At 40.2% G+C, this 23,374-nt stretch overlaps 1 protein-coding gene across 1 annotated transcript; it reads right to left on the reverse strand.

The window, feature by feature from the left end:
- Nucleotides 1-8,875: 8,875 nt before the first annotated feature.
- Nucleotides 8,876-14,209, reverse strand: LOC104237535 (formin-like protein 6). The gene is made up of 4 exons (XM_009791704.2): nucleotides 12,522-14,209; nucleotides 12,241-12,440; nucleotides 11,028-11,269; nucleotides 8,876-10,169 (listed from the first exon to the last, which is right to left on the reverse strand). The coding sequence occupies exons 1-4, from the start codon at nucleotides 13,946-13,948 to the stop codon at nucleotides 9,375-9,377; spliced, it is 2,664 nt and encodes an 887-aa protein (XP_009790006.1). The 5' UTR covers nucleotides 13,949-14,209; the 3' UTR covers nucleotides 8,876-9,374.
- Between the last annotated feature and the right edge of the window lie 9,165 nt (nucleotides 14,210-23,374).

A 23,374-nucleotide genomic window follows, 5' to 3' on the forward strand; every position in this document is an offset into this window, starting at 1 on the left:
AACGACGAATCACACCATGAATCGAACTATGAACTTCCAAATCTTCCAACTTCGAAAACTTGTGCCGAAACCTATCAAATTAACCCGGAATGACGCTAAATTTTGTAGACAAGTCCAAAATGACATAACGGAGCTATTACAACACTCGAAATCACATTCCTACCCCGATATCATAAAAGTCAACTATGGGTCAAACTTCTCCACTTTCCAACTTTTGCCGAAACGCCTCAATTACCCTACGGACCTCCAAATCCGAATCTGGATGCACGCCTAAGTCCAAAATCACCATACGAAGATGTTGAGATCACCCAAAACCCATTCCGGGGCCGTTTACTCAAAAGTCCAACTCCGGTCAAATTCTCACCATTTGACTTCCAAAACTAGATTCCTTCTTTTAATTTGACTCTGAATCATCCATTAACTGAATTCAACCATGCACACAAGTCGATACTTATATTATGAAGCTGTTCCAAACTTTACGCCTCCAAATGGAGCTTAATTTCTCAAAACGACCAGCCGGGTTATTACACTCACTGTGGTCAAACTGGTTATTACGAGGACTCTTGTAAAGTTAAAATTCAGTCTCTACAGAAAAATAAAGTTTTTGTTGAAAAGAAGCATACCATTGAGGAACCTAGTCCTTTGAGAGGAAAATATATGTTGCCTGCATGGGCAAAAAGAAGTTTGATCCGCCCATTCTATCTTTGTTAGGGACCCAAGCTGGCTTGGGTTCCTAAGTTTAATCAGTGATTTCATATGCAGGGTGGAGTGAGAGGTAGCAGTCAAAAACTGATACATGGATAGCGGCTGCTCTAAGCATATGTATGGAAGAATGGATGATTTCCTCTCACTCTAGGCCTTCCAAGGTGGGAGTATGTTTTTTTCGAAATGGCAAGAAGGGCTATATTCTTGGTTTTGGAAAAATTGGCAAAACACTCTCCCATGCAGATTGAAAATGTGTCCTATGTGAATGGCTTGAACTATAGCTTGTTGAGTGTGTCTCAAATCTGTGATAAGGAAAAATGAAGTGAAGTTCTTGTCCAAATATTGCATTGTCACCAATCTCAAAACTGGTGAAGTGGTGTTGATAGCCAAAAAGTTCAAGAACATCTATGTTGCAGACCTTGATTCACTTAATGGTGGTGATCTAACATGCCTAAGTGTCATTGATGATGATGCTGAGTTATGGCGTAGATGACTGGGGCATGTGAGTTTTTATTTGCTGAACAAGTTGGTTATAGAGGACCTAGTTCATGGGCTGAAGCAGTCAACACTTCCTACTACTCGATTAATAAGTGCATGATCAGGTCCCTTTTAGAGAGTCTCTCTATGAACTGCTCAATGGGATAAAACTCAAGTTGACTTATCCGAGAGCCTTTGGATGCAAAATGCTTTGTTCTCAACAATAGTGGCAAAAGATCACATAACAAAGAAGATGAAGATGGAGAATTCACAAATGCCCCTGGTGAAGCTATAGATATTTCAAATGGAAAGACTGATTTGATGTGTCAAGTCAAGCAGAGCGATGTAGAAGATACAGTAGAATATCCAAAAGGAACAGAGGAACCTGATCCCTCGATGATTGGCTATGCTAAGAAGGAAAGGTACAATGCTAAAAAGTATTTTTCGGCAACATCTAACTCAAAGCTATATTTGTTACAGGTATACACATGTGGTAGTTTCAGGAGAAAACAAGTAAGAGTGACATTGCACTTCTAGAAGTTTTTGCTTAGATTTTCAAAAACTGTCAAGGAACCTGGTTTTTGCGACTCAGGTTAGTAGTCTCTCCAATACTTATATGTCTTTTTAAGCTGCTGAAGTGTCATGTCATTAATTTATTTTGGCCTTTCTCCTGCCTCTCTCCTGATTTTTGAAGTCCAAAATGTTAAACTTCTTCTAAACTGACCCGTAGCCCAAAAAAACCACTTCTCTATCTTACACCCAACCAAAACTGATTCTTTTCTTCAAAACCAAAATCAACCTTGTCTCAAAAGAATCCTTCTTTCCAAATATGCCAGAAGTGAACCCAACTCTGTCACTTTCCAAAATCCTAACTTCATTTGAATCAAAACCCCAAGAAGTCTTTGGTAGATTTTGATGGAAGTTTAACTGAAAGCGAACATGGTAGCTCTAATATTCTAGAGCGTGAGGCTGAAATTGTTGCTGGATTTGTGGAAGTCTTGAAGGATGAAGAAATTGGTAAATGTGAGAACTGAATGAGGGACCTGATCCCTCAAGTCCTTCTCAAGAAGTCAATGTTAATGATGATCTTTTTCTTTTTGAGTTCTGTGTTTAAATGAACTTCTGATCCAGTAAAAAGGATTGATCAAAAGTAGGCTGATTGATGATGAAGTGGTGTAACCTGCTGATGTGATTATGGAAGAGAGAATGAAGTGAAAAAAAAATTGAGAAAAGAAAGTTGACTGAGAAAGATGCAACAGATGACAAGGGTAAACAGATTGAGAAGAAAAAGAGGGAGACATGGCTGCTCAGGGATAGAAAGGGTAGTGTAAGTGAGGAACCTGGTTCCTCACAGAAGTAAAAGGTTGAGTCATCAGTTTTGGGGAGGTAGAAGACTCTGAAGTCTCAAAAGATGTTGTTAGGCAGAGTGTTGACTCTGATATTGCTAAAAAATGGAGGAACCTCTTGACATTGTTGAGTTCCAAAAATAGAATCACCTCTTTGTTCCTCTAAGTACCAACGTTTATGAAGAAGAAGTAAAATTTTTTATGCTTTATGTGATACTCTGATGCTATATGTGTCTGGGACTAAGTTTGTTCTTGATGAGAAGAAGCTTGGGGAGATTCTTAGTGATCTGATTGATGGTTCAGCCTACTCAGATAGGTTGAGAACCAGGTCCTCGTGGACCCTTGGAAGAATAAAATGCTAAGTTGAAGGGTGAGAATGAAAGATTGAGGAAACAGGTGGAGGAACTGAGAGAGCAAATGATCATTGATCAACGGAATGGACAAGCTCATCAAGGTCTGAGCCCATTACTTTTTCTCCTGCCCAGTGATCCATGTCTTTCACTCTTTCCAAATTCCATGAATTCTTATCCTCTTTTGATTCCTATATTTGATGACATTGATACTTTAGTTTTTTAAATTGTCGTATTATGTATTATTGAAACTACTGTGTTTTTATTATAATTACTCTACTATGGGCAACCACTCTATTTTGTGCAATGACATTCACTTGTTGTTCCTGTTATTGTTTATGTTGTGTTGCCCAAGTGGCATGAGTTAATGTTGCTGAACTTCTTTTTGGTTATGCTTCTTCTGTTATGTTTTTCAATAATTCCAAAAGGGGGAAGTTACATAGGTGCCAACATGGGGGAGGAACAAAATCAAATTTATATATTGTGTTGTGCATGAAAGATAACTCTGCTTCGCAGGGGAAATGTTGCTGATAATATGTTGATTATAGGTCTGATCCGCAGGGAAACATGTGAGGAATCTGATTCTAAAGGGGAATATTAATTTTGGGTTTGTCATCATCAAAAAGGGGAAAATTGCTCTAAGTTACACTATATCATGTTTTGATGATGACAAACATTCTCAAGGAACTAGGTACGAACTAGATATGATCAGTAAATGTAAGGAATTTGATTCTCAAAGGGAATATTAATTCTAGGTTTGTCATTATCAAAAAGGGGGAAATTGATAAGTTATGGTATTTTGAGTTTTGATGATTTGCCAAATAGTCTTGAGGAACCAGTTGTGATCAGCTTCTTAGGTTTGGTTCTTAGGGGGGATATGGCTGATTCGTAGGGGGAACAATGTGGAGATCCGGTTCTCAGGGGGAATATCAATTCTAAGTTTGTCATCATCAAAAGGGGGGAAATTGATAGGTTACAAGTACTTTGGGCATAAGTACTTTACTTTATGTTTTGATGATCTAACAAACTTACCATCCAGAACCAAATAAGGAACCTGTTATACATTTACAAGACCTTAAGATCACAAAGTTCCAGGTTGGGATCCAGCGTGGGATATAACTCAACTCTTTAGAGTGGAAGGAACAACTGAGGGAACACATCCCTACCAGTTCTCGAGGAGAGTGTATGAAGTCAACTCTCCAGCTATAAAGTTGCTGCATGCATATGTTATTGTACAGGAACAGTGCAACAGTCAACTTTCTGTGGTAGGCTTTTTACCTACCTTGCTTACATAACTGTAAGTGATGTCACACATGTATAAATACAATCAAGGAAGGTAAAACAACTTACTTCATGAGAGAACCAGATAAGGAATGTGATACAATTAAGTTCCCTTGCATTCAAAATAACTAGTTAGATGTCTGGTTCAGTTCTCAATGAAATCAGATAAGGAAACAGTAGAGGGACCAGATAGGATCAGTTTCCCTCATCGTTGTACAGTCAACTCTATAGTTGTAAAAGTTGCTGCACTTTACCGTCTGACAGGTTGTTGCACTATACCATCCGGTAGTAGTATAACAACATAGCTGTAGCTTGCTAACGCCAAACTAAAGGGCATTTTGTTGCATCATCCTTGATGACATCACACACACATATTATCAACATGAGGTAAGGGATTTCATCTCTCCAACACTTGCAAAATCAAAAGAAAATATTCTCTCAAGTGCTAGCCACAACCTCTCTCAAGAACAAAGTTGTTGCGACCTCAAGGACCAGATCCAAAGATTGAAGGTATCTTAAGTCCTTAGGTTTGTTGAGTCTTTGTTATTTGCTCTTCATTTGTAACTCCTACTTAGCTTAGTTAGAAGCATTATGTAGGAAACCCTTTTATAAATCATAAACCCTTGTGTTTGTGTCTTGGCTAGAGTTAGTCGAGTTGTGAAGTCTTTGTAATAGAGTTATTACAAAGTGGCTTGTAATAGTATTGTTACAAGTTAGTGAGTGATTAAGTCTTTGTAATAGAGTTATTACAAATATGGCTTGTAATAGTGTAGTTACATGTTAGTGCGGGATTAAGAGGTTAATTCCTAGGTTACAATAGGTTGTAATCTAAAGATTACTTACTAGTGAAGTTAAAATCCTACAAGGGTAGGTCATGGTTTTTAATCTCATTAAGTTGGGAGTTTTCCACATAAAATTCCTCCATATTTTTTATTTACTGCCGATTTACTATGGGAACAATTAGAGAACCTGATTCCCTATACTATTTGGTTTTACAGTCTGTTGCTTACAGTGGGAACTGATAGAGAACCTGATTCTCTATATAGTTTGGTGGACGCTTAGTCTCTATCATGTTCCGTCTCCACTACTCCATTTTGTTGTGGAATGTACACACAGCTGCTCTGATAAATTATCCCATAATAGTCAACCAATTCTTTCATGTGCTTATTAAAAAATTCTGTCCTATTGTCTGTTCTGATTACTTTTACCTTAGACTGAAATTGTATTTGCAACATATAAAGAAACTTCTTAAGTACTACAACAACAACACTCTTCAAGCGAAGCAAGTGTATCCAAGTATATCTAGTATTATCATCAATAATAGTCAGAAAGAAGTGTTTCCTATCATGAGTTGGATACTTATATGGTTCCCAGACATCCAAATGCAAGAGAGAAAGAGGATTCTCACTTGTAGTTAAACTCCTAAGAAACACTAATCTACTTTTCTTAGCAAGAGGACATACAGGACAGTCATTGTTTACTGCTATATCTACAACTTTATTATGAAAGAAATCTATATTCTTCATAGTACTAACTGAAGCATGACCTAATCTTCTGTGTCAAAGTGCTCCATCTTCCTCGTCCTTCTTTGTGCTTGTGGATGCAAACTGTTTTATTCCCTTGATGAATTTGTCCAAATCTCCCTTGAATCCTTTCTTCGATATAGACCACCCTTCTCTCTACCAATCCCCCTCACCTTGCCACTGTAAAGGTCCAAGAACAAGCAGAAGCCAGGAAAGAAATTCACGGAACATAATAGTTGCCTAGTTAGCTTAGAAATTAACAAAAGGTTGAATTTGAACTTGGGTACAAACAACACATCATCCAATTCCACTTTATCAAGAATGATTGCTTTTCCAATGTTTGAAACACTGGCCTTTTTTCCTGTGGGTAAGTGAACCTGTTCATTTCTATATGTATACTTTGTCTTTGACTTCTAATGCCTCTAAATCACCAACAATATAATGTGTAGCTCCAGAGTCAATTATCCATTTTGTACAAGGGAAGTTTGTCATTAAAGAGGTAGAAATACCTGCCATGTTGGCTTGACATTCAGGAGTTTCCTTGTTCAGCATGCTTAGGATCTGCATGTATTGATCTTCAGTGAAGTATGGCCATGCCTTCAATCCATCATTGCTGCCTTTTCCTTCACATTCCTGTGTTGGTTTATCATTTCCAGAACCTCCAGTTACTATGTTAGCTGCATATGATCTCCTATTTTTGAAATTATCTGGATAGCCAACAAGTTTGTAACAGTTCTCCTTAGAATGGTCCGGCTTATTGCAATATTCACACTTCACAAATGACTTATTTCCTTTGTATTGACCTCAGTTGACTTGTATTGTTGGTTGTCCTCTACCTGCTTGCATAGTAATAGGATCACCCCTATTTCCTACCGTGGAATTAGAATTTTGATTTTCATCTTCAATTACTAAAGCATAAGCTTGATTCAAAGTTGCTCTACAGTCTTCATCATGGTTTGTCGTCTTGCCTGATCATAGGTATCATTAAGTTCACTTAGAAATTGCATCAACCTTTGCTATTGAAGGTACCCAACATATTCCTTCGACTTAGGAATGGGCACCATGCATCATATTTAGCCCATAACTCTTTGAGCTTTGTGAAATATGCATATACAAAATCTGTTCCCTGTGAAATGGTGGCTATCTCCCCGTACAATTGAAAAATTCTCACACAATTCACTTTGTCAAACCTTTCTCTCAGATCCTCCCAAACCAAATGCGCGTCAGATGCATACACAATCCCGCTAAGCAATTCTGGAGAGACTGTGTTCATGATCCAGGACAGCACAATTGCATTACATGTTTCCTAATCTTCAGGTAATTCAGACTCGAATGAGTCTTTTTTGCATGTTCCAAGCACAAACCCTAGCTTCCTCTTAGCTTGCAGTGCAATTCGCATTGATCGACACTATAATCCATAATTCTCTGATCTTGTGAGCTTTACAGGAATCAAAATTGAGCTAGGAGTATCTGAAGGATGTACGAACGGAGGATGCGTGTGATCGATTTTATCAGTCGCCATTGACGGTCGTTGGTCGGAGCTTCGTGAGGAAGACGATGAGGAATTACTATTAATCGAACGAGAATTTGCAGAATTGTAGATCTTCACTGCTCTGATACTATGTGAGCTTGATAAATCTGAGTTCACATCTCAGATTCATCCATGCAAACATGACTGAAGCTCTGCAATGTTTGAGAATTGAGAGAGGAAGAAGACGAATGCAAAGAATGAAAATATGATTCTGTATATTTCCAAATCAGTGTAATTACAAATATATACTCTAACTTAACTATAGTTGTAACAACTAACTACAGTTCTAACAACCTAAGCATGGTCAACTGGGACCCACCACTAACTACTTGTAACTGACTAAAGCTAGTTTAACTATATTAAACTACTCTTCACAACTAATATTAATGTTAAGTTAAGATCTTAAATTTTGCGTGCAGTCCAATAAAATAAAGGATGGAGGGAGTAAAAGATATGAGTTTACAAGATATGAGTTTTTTTTTTTTAAAAAAAAGCTTTTAGAAGTTGTGATCTTAAATATAACAATGACATTTCTATGATTGTAAAATAAAGTTTAAAGTTATATTATTTTTCAAATTATATTTTTTTGAACAAATAAAAAAGGCGGAGAGTAAGCCAGTCAGAAGGGCGATTCGCACCCGTCAAGCGCCAGGAGAAAGAAATGGTGACTCCTACTTGGGGGAAATCGCTTCACAAAATCATCAACAGCAGAAACGCATATTTGCGTGCTGTGACGCAGACAATTGTATTCATTGAAGAACCTGCGCGCCTTGTCATCTGTCCGGGTATGTCCGCCTGTGTACCCTTCCCTCATTTTGTAGCTCCCCTGTCCAGTCATTTTCAAATTGACATCTTGCACCTTACCCATTATTCCCATTCAAATTGCGGCCCCTTCATATATCTGTTGCATGATAAGGAGCTAGTACAATCAGTGGCGGAGCCACGTTTTTCTGGTGTCAAAATATGAAGTAATAAACACACTAATAAGTCAATGAGATTCAATAGTTTACATACATAACAACAACAACAACAACAATAAATCTAGTATAATCTCACGAGTGGGGTCGGAAAGAGTAGAGTAGAGTGTATACAGACCTTATCCCTACCCGGTGGAGAGGCCAATAGTTTATATACATAATAAAAATAAGTTTTTACCTATCACACAGTGTCATTTTCTGACTACCTCCCATAAGAGTAGCTCCACCACTGAGTACAATTATTAAACAGGTTTGCAGCAGCAAAGCAGGCACTTTTACAGTCATTTGGTATGTCTACCATGAATTTTTACTAGTATTGATCATTGATGGAGTTACTATTACATGAGGCTATTCAGAATTTAAAGTTACCAGATGCACCTGTTAAATATATATATATATATATACATATCTTTACAATTCATCTTTAAATTTTCCATGTACATTTATAAAACTCCAAGTCTAACACAATACGTAAAATACATCCTGTATATTTGTTGGATCCACCTGTCTACATTAGGAAGGGCTTTTGTATATCCAAAGAGTAGATTAAGCTACATAAAATGCTTTGCTTTGTTTAGTTTTTATTCATCTTCTTGTATTTATAGTGGCTGCGGGGCCTAATTCCGGACATGCTTTCTGTAATATCCACTTAATTTGCTGGTTAAACAGCTTTAGGGGACCTAAGTTAGACAAAAGTGTAAAGAATGTTTATTCTATAAAGGAGACATAATTTCTTTGTATTGCAGCATTTTACTATCAAAATCGAGAGCAGACCATCATGTCGCCTGGCATTGAACTTTTATGTCTCTTGACTATGTTTACAAATGAATAGGACTATGCCTAGGTTGATTCGTTTACCCGTCTCAAAAGTAAAAAGAGGAATAATCCCTTTACCCCGCATCGATTCGTTTGGATTGAAGGTTGATTATGAATCCTAGAATTCTTGCTGTCTAATCTTCTGTATCTTTGTGAAGGATTGACGTATAGGCTGCCTAATCTCTGTACTGTTCCTTCACTTATTGCTTCTTGTTTATGGAGCTGAATGCTATATTTGCCTGCTAGCACCAAAATGTTAGTGTCTCCCTGAGATGTGAGACTGCTTCAATCTGGTGTTTCTTTTCCACCATCATCCTCCATCTGTGCTTGTCCATTAATGAGATGGTTGAATTATTTTCACATAAATTTCATGGAGATAAGCTATCATCATCCCAATTCCGTTCTTGTCTCACATTATATCTGTTCAAGACTGGTAGTGATGCAGTTGAAGCTATTCTGAATGATCTTGCACCACCAACCACTGTTTGATCCTGCATCCTCCTAACATCTTTGCACACATTATCCAATATGGAGAGGAAGTCTCGCACGATCACGAATATTCTCAGGGGATGAGCTTCCTCTTTTGCAGCATCACCATGAAAATATTCTGTTACCTGTTTGACCATGGATAAGGCCTTTCTTTCTTCTGCTCTGATCCTCACTATTCCATCTTCTGCCTCCTTAAGAAACACTTTCATCGATTCAAAAAAGTTACCTTGCGTACCTTCCTTTCCATACTGCAAAACTGATCTTGCTTTATCAAGTCCCACTTCAAGCTTCAAGACATAGCTGCCCAGGACATCTGAGTCCATTGCTGCTGCTTTTTTGACATTACCAAGTTCTCTGCTTAATCCAGCAACAACCTGCAAACCTTGCTTCCTGAAATCTTCCTCCTTGAATTTGATGTTTGTATTATCAGAAAGATTATCGCCTGGGGGTTCAGAACCCAGCCCTTCCGACCTGATAATCTCCTGCACCACAAAGTGCAACAAGCTTGTCTTCCCGTCTGCTCCTTTTATATCTACTAATTTCAAAAGAGTGTCAAGTTTGAAAGCTCTGGCATCACCGCGATTAGTTCCAGCATTCATGCGGTTTCCTGTCCTTAGAACAGCTTCGAGGAGTTTGAGGAATAGTCTACTATTCTTCAGTTCTTCACTGGCTACCTGTCCATATGATGTGCAATGCACCAGGGTTATTATGATTCTATTAAATTATCGGAAGAAAGGTCTAAATCCAGGTATATTAGCAGAAAATTTTGCCTAGATAAGGTCTTTTAGGTAATTAGTACAGCATTCCTCTGAGAGTGGCTCAAGTTTACCAGTGGAATAATTTGTTGTAGTCAAGATTCTTAGAAAGGTAATCCATGCTAATAAAGTAATTGAAGGCTTTAAATTCAACTCTAAATTCAGGTATAAAGAACACTAATGTAAAAGTTTTAGTGCAGCTAAGACCCTGGGGGCGTCAATATATGCTCCCTCCGTTTCAAAAAGATTGTCCTAGTTTGACCTGGCACAAACTTTTAATAAAGAAGGAAAGACTTTTGAGATATGTGGTCTTAAATAAACCATAGCATTTGTGTGGCTATAAATGCTTCCTATTAAGGAAATATTGAAACGTAACAATTTTTTTAAAACGGACTAATAAGGAAATAGTGTCAATCTATTTGAAACAGAGGTCAGAGGGAGTAACATATTTATGTCACATCATCCTGAGAAATCACAGTCATTGAGTTCAGTAATACTTGTGTAAAGAAGGGTTAAAATGAGATAATAAAAGGGTACAGATACATCTGATCAACTCTTGAGAAATCGTAGTCTGAATTAGTCTATATTAATGTACATTGGTGGAAGAATGTGCCGTCCCATAATAGTTATCTGGGTTTCATACAGAATGTCCTAGTTTATAGAATAAGCATCAGACTTTTTCCCTAATCAAACTATAGACGTATTATTAACACATGAATATAAATGACCCTTAAGCTCTTCTAGACAGTATAAATTTAAATAGATAGTTGTTAGTACCTCAAGAGTTTGGAAGGACTTTCTCAAATCTTTTACTTCACCAACAAAATTTGCTCTGTAAAGCATGGCTTCTACTCTTTTGAAGGCAAATGGTATATCAAGCACTCCCTTGAGGAATTGTTCTGCAGGCCCTAATTTGGAGGTGTCTCCGCTGTACTCTCTCAGTTTTATCTCTTCTTCTCTTGTTGGAGCCATCTTGACCAAAGTCTCCAGAAGTTCAGGCCCCAATCCTTCAGGATTTCCTGCAACACAGAAACACATTGTGTCGCACGTAAATTATTTTGATATATGCAGAACTGCAGATATGTGATTAATTAAGCCCCCTGGTGTACTTGCCATGTTTAACGCTCGTGGTTCAAAACATGGCACAACTTGAGACTGACAACAGATGTAGTTTAAGTTGATCTAGCATGCATGTCTTAAATGTTTGGTTGGGCAAAATGGTGATAGAGTTTTCAGGGAGATTCACAAAATCATTAAAAGCAAGAATGAAAATGATATGCTGCTTCTAGATAAAATTGTTTATTATGTTGAACACATATTTTCTGGCAAGACAAATCACAGATAAGTTTTCAGGAATACTACAAATATTAAAAAACAGATGAAAGGATATTCTGTCTAAATACTTCAAATTGTTTAATGAAATAAATGCGGGACCTCATGTTTGTTTGGATATATGTTGTTTTTTGTTTTCTTGCTCTTCTGAAGAGGTTGGAGTTATTACCTAATGAGAAGCGGAACTAATAAGCTTTTACCTTTGAAATAGGAAACTTTCGTTATTCTGCTGAGATAATTTGAATATTCTCCGAGGCACGGAATGGTATTAGGAAATTCTTGAGAATTCTATGGGTTAGACGCATGATCACTATGGTGCAATTGTGTTTAGGAACTTACAGCTGGAGAACTAGAAAGATATGCATTTGAAATGGCTTTCTCATCGCAAGGAGAATGAAAGTATGCAGGAAAAATACCATATGAAAAATGCTCGCTGGCTATTTCTAGTAATGGACTTGATTCAACCTTTCTAAATCTTATCTAATCTATAGGTCCTAGGCAATATCAGAATTTAATGTATATGCTTGTTATATACCAAACTTTATTCATTTATTTGATTGTGCAAAAAAGATTGCAGTTTCACCTGTTTGGGCATATCCAGAGTATGTACAAAATACTGAATCCGAATTCTAGTGCAGAGGCATGAGAGATTACATACCATTTAGAAGGGCTTCGGAAACCTCATTCTTGGTAACATTTAATGCTCGTAACATTATGGCAATATTCTGTGACTTCTTGGGGTCAAGTACCTTATTCTCCTGCTCAACAGGAGGAAGGACTGATTTCCTTGTTGCTTCCTTTGGTACTGGATTTGCTGAATTACATCCAAAAAGTGACTCCATCATGTCCTCATTCAATCTGCAATACAAAAGGTAGTACTTATATAAGATATTAGTGTTGCTGGTAATCGGACTTTAACATCTTTGATTGTCTACTTACTGGAAGGAGCTCGATTTTAGTTGGTCCCAAACTGTGGCTCGATCAGAGGTTGCTCGCACTTTGTCCCAGTGCAAAGGCTTCAACTTAGGCTTGGAAGGATCTGTATCGCCAGAATCATGTCTTTCTAAAGAACTGGCATCTCTGTTTTCCTCTTCAGAAGAACTTGTCTTCTCACTCCCTGGTGTTGTTTTTGGAGTGGGACTCCTCGATTCTGTCCTAACCATTTGAGGGGAAGCTGTCGAAAGAACACTTCCTTGTAATCCTCCCGGTTTGCGGGGTGTTGAGACTGGAAGTGGGGGTGGAGGAGGAGGACGAGGGGGAGGAGGAGGCGGAGGAGGTGGTGGTGCCTTCAATATTTGTTGGGCTTGGTTGCTTATCAATTGAAGCTTTGCCATGTCTGGTGGAGGAGGTGGTGATGAAAATTTAGCCCTTTTTGGCAGAAATGGCAGTACTGGCTTAGTATACTGCGAGGGAGGCTCAGGTGGAAGTCGTTCCAAATGACCCCCTTGTGGTTGTAGCGGTGGTGGTGGAGCTGGAGCTTGCTTAATGGATGGTATTATAGCATGTTTTACATCAGGGGATGAATCAGATAGGCGTGATCTTGGAGAAGTTCTCTTTGAGTAAGGGACAAAATTCTTGTTGCTTTGGTAACTCTGCTTTAAACTGGGAGTATAATAACCTTCTTCATTGCTAACAGAGGAGCCTTGTGGAGTGTGAAATGCAGTGTCACGGCTTTCCTCATCAGATGATGACATTGCAGTGGGTGAATCCATGCTAGGAGGGGGTGGGGGTTTGCTAAGTGGTGGAAGGGGTTGAAGGTCAGGACTTGGCCTATACCTATCCGGTCTTTTAACAGAGTTCAATTTTCGATAAGGTGAGCCATTAGCACCATTGGACTGAGTCACAGTTGTTTGAGCAGATGGCTCAACTGTCCCAATATAAAGGAAAGTAGAAGGTGGCATTCTTGATTCCTCATTGATCCTCTGATTATTGCCCCCTACAAGCTTTTGAGTTTCATCAGGGTGTCTAGCGCGGTGTTTGTAAATATAGAATGCCAAGGCAGATAACATTCCCAAGGTGACAATCCCAACTGATATTGCAATTGCCACTTTCTTGACTGGCTTTGCTGGCTGTGTGGCAACTGGATTTGACACTGGAGTTCCATTAATTGGACTTGCTGGAGGTTGCTGTGTCTGATCTGGTGTAGTCCCAGTAGGGACTTCTGGAAAGAAAGGCTGGTCTGGACTGGAAATGACCGGCTCTATCGGCGGCGGTGGCGGCGATAGTGGTGGTGTTGAACTAACTGGAAAGAGGGGCTGATGCAGAATTCTCCTTGTGTTTTCCTTGGCAACCAAATCTTGAGCTGTGAAAGATGTAAGCAGTAATAGTATGAAAAAGATGCTCATAAGATGAGCTGCTACTCTCATGGTGTTATTTTTAAGGTCTCTCTTAAGTTATTTTTCTTTTCCCAAATCATCTCCGGTTTTTGTTCCACAAAGAATTCTAAAGAGAGAGAGACTAAAGAGAAGCTTCTGTTAGCTGCAAGATCTGGATGCTGTAGTGTGGGGTGGATGATGGGAGCAGTCAGCCGCACTTTCTCTTTTCATATTTTGGTAATTTCCTAAGATTATGTCCTGGAATTTAGATTTCGTTAAGTTTACATTTGGTTGTTTTTGGAATCACTTTCTCCTAGTCAATTGTATTTAACGGGATGTGAAATTTTAAATTGTTAATGTAATTTGAGTAGAAAAATATAATTAAAGCAATTTGATTTTTAAAAACAATTAAGAACGTTTCAACTGAGGACGTATAAAGGAGCAGAATGCCATAGCGCACAGTGGTAGTGAGAATCTGCTTTTATTGGTGCTTTTTCCACGTTAATGGACGATGGGGATATAAAGATCACGTTCCTTGCAACTTTTTTCTCCATATAAAAACCTTTTTCTTATTTTGTTTTATTCCCTAAACTTACGCCTTTTCGTGACAGAGTGGAGGGGACAGAAGAATTTTCCACTCTTTCTTCTTGGTACGTTAAATACGCAGTCGAGTTGTGTCAATTTAGCTTTCAAAATTCTAAGGGCAAAAATTGGGCATTAAATTTGTTTGACCCAAAAGATATTGAAATCTTTTTGATTAAATCAATTAAAGAAGATGAGGTAAATCTCAGCCAAGTATAATAAACTCTAGATTGAAGGATGCAAGTGATGAATAAGATGAATAATGTTTCTTGATATTATGAAACCGAATGATTAATCGTCAATATCACAACTTTGAATGTAGAAAGATATTATAATGGATGCTCTTAGCCAAAAGTCAGTAGTTTTTACAAAGTCTTTCCCTCCTATTTATAAGGGACAACCCCCTCTTGAACCCTAAAAGATATAGCATAGAGAATATTCGAGAATATTCGAGTCTTCTAACCACTGTCAGTCGTCGCCGTCTTCAGCGGCCACAAGACGCCGTGTCGTAAGGATCTCGTCCCTTGTCGTATTCGTCAGTAGCCGTGGTTAGGGGTGTCAATGGATATTCGAAAACCGACCAAACTGTACCGCACCGAACCGATTTTTAGGTTTCTTTTTAAGAAACCGTAGGGTTTTATATAAATTTATAACCGCACCGATAATTAGGGTAGGCTTTTTATTTTATAAAAATAAACCGAAAAAAAACGAACTGTACCGAATAAATTTTACATGTAGAAAATATATTTATTTAGTAAGTTTAAAAATAATAATGCATTAAATTTTCTTTGAGCCTTGGAATTATGAAAACTATTACAAGCCAACAAGTAATTAAACTCAAAATACTAATTCCTAAAACCTATTATGCTACTTCTACTTAAACCAAGTTATTTCAAGTATCTTTATTAGCAAGACACAAAGTATTCTAGCAATTATGAGTAGCAAACTATAATGTAATGAATATGTTTCCTTTCATATAATTTAGATTTATTTTTTTGAATATTTAATCTTCTATAGACTTAAAATTCTTGAGTCCCAACTTGGTATATCTTTCAACTCGTGTGATTAATATTTTCTTTGCCTTTGTTTGATTTCTTTTACGCTGTTGCAGAATAGTTGATGGATCTATACTATAGCCATATTTTTTTTTTAAATTCATCACCCTTTAAACAATAAAAATGTATAGAAAGTGTTGCTAAGTCCTATAAAAGAACGTACGTTATTGCAATTCTACTTCTACTGGTGAATTTTACATGATATTAAAAAAATACCGAAAATTAACCGAATCGTACCGATACCGAAGAGAAACCGACATGATTGAGATGGTTTCGAAAAGTCTAATTTTGGTTATATATAATAGAATAACCGAAAAATTGGTATGGTACAAATTTTATAAAATAACCAACCGAACCGAACCATTGACACCCCTAGCCGTGGTCATCCAAATTTTGACCTATATAGTTAGTCCTTCCATTTGTCGAGGTTGCGGCTTGATGCGTCCTCAATAAACGAACATCGCCCACACCTGTAGAGAAATTTGGTTTACTAATCACAATGGTTTGGCCAACAACGGAAGGTTAGCGTGCTCAACGATATCTTGGGTGGTGTGTCTTGTCGGAAAATGATGTCACTTCCACGTGCGTCATCATTATGCGTGTTCTTGAGACAGAGGCTGATGGTTTGTCAATTCGGTTTCAGTGCCATTTTGCAGCCTTCCGCTTCAATTCTGGTGCCACCTAATCCTATAAATAGGTGGAGGGTTTGTTTTTTCAAAAACTCTTGGCCATTTCATCTCTGGTTATTCCTTCTCATCCCTTCCGCGTTTGCTCTAACGATTTCTTTGCTTTTTCTCTTCCATTCTCCGTTCTTAGTTTTTTCTGTTATATTAACACATCTCTTGCCATAGATATGCCTAGAACACATCGATCTCGTGAGGGGATTTCTGACACCACCCCGTTGTCCATGGCGCTCACCTGTGGTGGTGAGGACATGACGGTGGAGGAAGGGGATAGTTTTCCCACCGTGGAAGAGTTACTGTCGTACTGCCGAGACACCCCATGTCTCAGAATGACATTCTTAAAGAGCCTCCTCCTATTCCCGCCTCATTATTTTCTGGAACTGAGCAGGTCCATATCGATGCCCTCTGTGCAAAATACAACATTCCCACTCATATTGAGATGGTTCCAGCGGGAAGGGACTTCGTGGAAGTCCATAGACCGGGGTACTGTGCTTTTTATGAATACCGCTTTGTGATTGGTTATTCCTTCCACCTTCTCCCGTTAGCAGAAGAATTATGTTGATTCTATCAGGTTTGCCCGGCGCAGCTTTCCCCATACACGTGCAAAATACTCTTGGTATTGACAAAATACGCGGAGTTGGTGGGGTGCGAAGTCACCGTTCACCACTTCCTACACTTGTTTTCTCCTAGATTTCACAGGGGTACTATGGTGCATCTGAGGCACCGTGGGACAAAAGGGCTGGTGGTCAGAACTGATGACCGGGCGAGTCACAAATTTTGGCATAAGTACTTCTTCGTCAGAACTGAACACATCGTTCCCGGAGCGGTGGAACGAGAATCGTAAGTGTCGCAACTTGTTTACTCTTTCTTTTTTCTTTGTCCAACTTAGTGTTTATTTGCGGCTCTCTTTTGTAGCTATGGGGTGTCCACCCCACCCCATTGCAGGTATAGGGATTGGGTAGCCCGTCTGCTGCTTCATGGAGCGGAGACTCGAGACTGGCCCGCTTTTGTGAAATGCTTTGTGCCGAAAGTTTCATCTGGTAAGTATTTTCATCTATATCACTTTTCGGCTATATACCATTGTCTACTGATACGACTCTTTATGATGATAGGTTGTGGAGCTTCTAGGCGGAGGGCTCTAGTCCCTGCATTTCGCTAGACCGTCGCCTCCGCAGGAATGCAGTTCACTTTGGATGAGTCTGCTCGAGAGGGTCGTGCTCAACCGGTATAGGTGAGGGACTCCTCTCGGGATATGGTTGTGAGGGGAGAGATCTCTTCTTTACCATTCCATCATCTCGTGGATGAGTCCTCTAATGGGGATGAATCTTTGTTGAGAAAAAAAAGAAGGATAGAGCTCCGGAAGAGCGTGGTCATTGATACTGGTAAGAGTAGGACAGGTGCATCGGAGACGGTACCGGTACCAACTTTATGGCCGACGCCATCTTGGCGAGGAGGTCTCCTCAAATAGAAGGGGTTTATCAAGGAGTGGGGGTCTGTGCGCTCTGCCGAGGGTGGCGCATTGTCACGACCCTGACCCCGAACCCGGTCGTGATGGCGCCTCTCGTGAAGACAAGGCCAGCCAAACCAAAAGAGAACACCTCATTTAAATAACATAAATAGTTCTAAAACATGATATAATAGCCATAATTTACGGAAATAACGATGACAACAGTAGAAACCATCCCGACATAGCCCAAACCGGGGTGTCACAAGTCATGGGAAACTAATAAATCCGGATACCAGTCTACTAGATACGAAATCCAATACAGAAGTTCAAGAACATAAAAATAGTAAGATAAGGGAGGCACGGGGCTGCGAACGCCAATAGCTACCTCGTAGTCTCCGAAAAACACTACCTGGACTAAGAGGATTAGCACTCAAGAGCGGACTCTGCGATGCCTGAATCTACACACACGGTGCAGGGAGTAATATGAGTACTCCGACTCAGTGAGTAATAAATATAAATAATGGTTGAAAACAAGAAAACACGTAAAGGCACAAAGCAATTCTATATCACGCAGTAAAATCACTTAAAGCAGTAAATCCATGAAAAAGTCAAATGAAATTCCTTTAAACCAAGTAAAATAGGTAATTTAGCAGGTAAATAACAAGTAGAAATCTGCCCCTCGGGCACAGTAACAATCACTCAGAACAGTATCAGCCTCTCAGGCTCACTCTCAGTACAATATCAACCCCTCGGGCTCACTCTCAGTACAGTATCAGCCCCTCGGGCTCACTCTCAAATCATGATGGGTACCCGTGCTCACTATGGGGGTGCAAACTCCGGAGGGGCCCCTTACGGTCCAAGCGCTATATCAAGCCACCTCGTGGCATTATCTCTCGGCACTCGGCCTCACATCACTCAAGGCACCTTGTGGCACATAAAGTATCTCAGGCCCTCGGCCTCATATCACTCAGCATATCCTCACATATGGCCTTCTGCCTCACTCAATCCGAAAATCATCACAAGCCCCTCGGGCATTTGTAAAACAGTAGTTCTCAGCACAAAACATCATTTAGAAATATCATTTAAGTTTCAAATCTAAGTAAAAGTGGCTGAGTTCGTAAAATAGTAGATAACAACAGGACTGAGTTCAAATAATAAGTCAAAACAGTGATAAAATCCCTGAAGGATTCAAATAGTTGGCACGAAGCCCAAATATGGCAATCAGCCCAAATCATGATGATAACAAATAAGTTTCAGTCAAATACGCGGTAATATCATCGATCGGGACGGACCAAGTCGCAATCCCCTGTAGTAAAAGACCCCACGCTCATCATCCAGTACATGTCTCACCTCAATATAGCACTACGATGTGCAATCCGGGGTTTCAAACCCTCAGGACATCATTTACAATCATTACTCACCTCGAACCGGCTACAACTCTAGCTCGCGATGCCTTTGCCCCACGAATCAGCCTCCACGCGCGTCAAATCTATCCAAAATCAGAACGAATACATGACAATATGCTAAGGGAACAAAACCCAAGCGAAAACAATTGAAAAATATCGAAAATTCCGAAATTAGAAAAACCCGAGCCCACTTCTCGAAACTCAAAAATTTTCACATCATTAGATTCCTTATCACCCCACGAGTTCATACATACCAAAAGTTCTCAATTCCGACCTCAAATGGTTCTTCAAATCCCAATTCAAAAGTTCAAAATCTCAAGCCCTAGTTCTTCCATTTTTAGCTTAAGTTCCAAGAATTTCTAGGTTAATTTCACAATAGATTCGAGTTTTAGGTTCGAAAATCTTACCTCCAATCAATTCTCCTTGAATCCCTCTTTAATCACCTTCAAAAAGCACTCAAAATACTCAGCTATGGAGGAAAAATGGCTCAAAATTGCAGATAAAATGACTTATAAACTTTCTGCCCAGGGGTTTTCGCATCTGCGATCCCACCACCGCTCCTGCTATACCGCTTCTACGGTAATCCCTCCACATCTGCGGAAATCACTTAGGAGGCCAGGTTCCGCATCTGCGGTCCACGAGCCGCATCTACGACTGCGCAGGTGTGGTCCATATGCCACATCTGCGGTCCCTGGTTATTCTTCCCAAACCGCTTCTGCGGCTCTTCTTCCGCATGTGCGGCACCGCACCTACGGCCCCCAATCCGCAGGTGCGGAAATACCAGAAGCAACAACTTCTGAGATCTCTTAAGTCCAAAATCTTCCCGTTAACCATACGAATTCACCCTGTGGCGCCTGGGACCTCAATCAAAAGCACCAACATGACCCAATACATTATTCAAACTTGTTTCAATCATCAAAGCACCTCAAACAACATCAAATTACCCGAAACACATCGGATTCAAGCTTAGTTTTTGAGAAATCTTCCGAAATACGTTTTCGATCAAAAACCCAACCAAACCACGTCTGAATGACCTGAAATTTTGCACACACATCCCAAATGACACCACGAAGCTACTACAACTCTCGGAATTCCATTCCGACCCTCGGATCAAAATCTCACCTACCAATCGGAAATCGCCAAAATACTAACTTCGCCAATTCAAGCCTAATTCTACACCGAACCTCCAAAACCAATTTCGATCACACACCTAAGTCATAAATCACCTTCGAAGTTAAACGAACCATCGGAACTCACATCCGAGCCCTCTAACTCATAAGTCAACATCTGGTTGACTTTTCTAACTTAAACCTTCTTAAAAGAGACTAGGTGTTACCAAATCCACTCCGAATGCAAACTACTCAACTTGATCACATAAAACACGGATAACGAAGCATAATGAAGCAGAAATAGGGAGAAACGGAGCGGTAACTCATGTGACGACTGACCGAATCGTCACATCCTCCCCAACTTAAACAAACGTTCGTCCTCGAACGAGTTAAGAAACATACCTGAAGCCTCGAATATGTGAGGATATCTTCTCCACATATCCTGCTCGGTCTCCTAGGTAGCCTCCTCCACGGGCCGACCTTTCCACTGCACTTTCACTGAAACTATATCCTTTGACCTCAACTTCCGAACCTGATGACCCAAAATAGCTACTGGCTCCACATCATAGGTCAAATCATCATCCAACTGAACTGTGCTGAAGTCCAAAATATGAGACGGGTCTCCATTGTACTTCTGGAGCATAGAAACATGAAATACCGGATGCACGCTAGACAAGCTGGGTGGCAAGGCAAGCTCATAAGCCACCTCTCCAATCTTCCGAAGCACCTCAAAAGGCCCAATGAACCGCAGACTCAACTTTCCTTTCTTTCCAAATCTCATAACACCCTTTATGGGCGAAAGCTTCAGCAAGACCTTCTCACCAACCATGTAGGACACATCTCGAACCTTCCGGTCCGCATAACTCTTCTATCGCAACTGCGTTGTACGAAGCCTCTCCTGAATCACCTTCACCTTCTCTAAGGCATCCTGAACCAAATCTGTCCCCAATAGCCTAGCCTCGCCGGGCTCGAACCAACTAACTGGAGATCTACACTGCCTCCCATACAAAGCCTCATATGGAGCCATCTGAATACTCGACTGGTAGCTGCTGTCGTAAGCAAACTCTGCAAGCGGTAGAAACTCATCCCATGAACCTCTGAAATCAATGACACAAGCAACAACATGTCCTCTAATATCTAAATAGTATGCTCGGACTGCCCGTCCGTCTGAGGATGAAAAGTTGTGCTTAACTCCACCTGAGTACCCAACTCTCGCTGAACAGACTTCCAAAACTGGGAAGTAAACTGAGTGCCCCGATCTGAAATGATAGAAACTGGAACACCATGCCGCCGAACAATCTCCCTAATGTATAACTCTGCTAACCGCTCTGAATAATAAGTAGTACACGCAGGAATGAAGTGCGCGGACTTGGTCAGCCGATCCACAATCACCCAAATAGCATCGAACTTCTTCAAAGTCCGTGGAAGTCCAACAACAAAGTCCATAGTGAGCCTCTCCCACTTCCACTCGGGAATGACCATCTGCTGAAGCAAGCCACCCGGTCTCTGATGCTCATATTTCACCTGCTAACAATTGAGACACCGAGCTACAAATTCCACAATATCTTTCTACATTCTTCTCCACCAATAGTGCTGCCTCAAATCCTGATACATCTTCGCGGCACCCGGATGAATGGAATACCGCGAGCTATGGGCCTCCTCCAAAATCAACTCCCGAAGCCCATCCACATTGGGCACAAAAATCCGGCCCTGCATCCTCAACACCCCATCATCACCAATGGTCATATCTCTAGCATCATCATGTTGAACTCTATCCTTAAGGACAAGCAAATGCGGATCATCATACTGGCGCTCTCTGATGCGATCATACAAGGAAGATCGAGAAATCACATATGCCAACATCCGACTGGGCTCCGAAATATCCAACCTCACGAACCAATTGGCCAAGGCCTGAACATCAACTTCTAGGGGTCTCTCCCCAACTGGAATATATGCCAAACTCCTCATACTCACTGCCTTTCGGTTCAAAGCATCGGCCATCACATTGGCCTTTCCCGGATGGTACAATATAGTGATATCATAATTCTTGAGCAACTCCAACCATCTCTGCTGCCTCAAATTAAGATCCTTTTGCTTGAACAAATGCTAAAGACTGTGATGATCGGTGAATACCTCACAAGATACATCATACAAATAATGCCTCCAAATCTTCAATGCATGAACTATGGCAGCCAACTCCAAATCATGAACAGGGTAGTTCTTCTCATGGGGCTTCAACTATCGAGAAGCATAAGCAATAACTCTACCCTCCTGCATCAATACACAACCAATCCCAACTCTCGAAGCATCACAATATACGGTATATGAACCTGAAGCTGATGGCAAAACCAATATTGGAGCTATGGTCAAAGCTGTCTTGAGCTTCTGAAAACTCTCTTCACACTCGTCCGACCATACAAATTAAATGCCCTTCTGAGTCAACTTGGTCAAGGGCGATGCGATAGATGAGAATCCCTGAACAAACCGACGATAATAGCCTACCAGCCCAAGAAAGTTACGAATCTCTGTGGCTAAGGACGGTTTGGGCCAACTCTGAACCGCCTCTATCTTCTTCGGATCAACCTGAATACCCTCGCTGGACACCACGTGCCCCAAGAAAGCCACTGAACCGAGCCAAAACTCACACGTGGAGAATTTTGCATAAAGCTTCTCCTCCCTCAATCTCTGCAATATAACTCTCAAATGCTCCGCGTGCTCCTCTTGACTACGCGAGTACACTAGAATATCATCAATGAATACTATAACGAACGAATCAAGATAAGGCCGGAACACGTTGTTCATCAAATGCATGAACGCTGCTGGGGCATTTGTTAGCCCGAAAGACATCACAAGGAACTCATAATGACCATATCTGGTCCTGAAAGCATTTTTAAGAATATCTTAATCCCTGATCTTCAACTGGTGATAGCCCGAACGGAGATCAATCTTGGAGAACACTCTCGCCCCCTGAAGCTGGTCAAATAAATCAACAATTCGAGGCAAAGGATACTTGTTCTTAATTGTTACCTTGTTCAATTGCCTATAATCAATGCACATTCTCATTGTACCATCCTTCTTCTTCACAAACAGAATCGACGCACCCCAAGGTGACACACTAGGCCGAATGAACCCCTTATCTAGGAGTTCCTGAAGCTCTTCTTTCAATTCCTTCAACTTCGCTGGTGCCATACGATA

This window comes from Nicotiana sylvestris, chromosome 2, assembly GCF_000393655.2.
Source record: "Nicotiana sylvestris chromosome 2, ASM39365v2, whole genome shotgun sequence".
NCBI classification, from domain to species: Eukaryota; Viridiplantae; Streptophyta; class Magnoliopsida; order Solanales; family Solanaceae; genus Nicotiana; species Nicotiana sylvestris.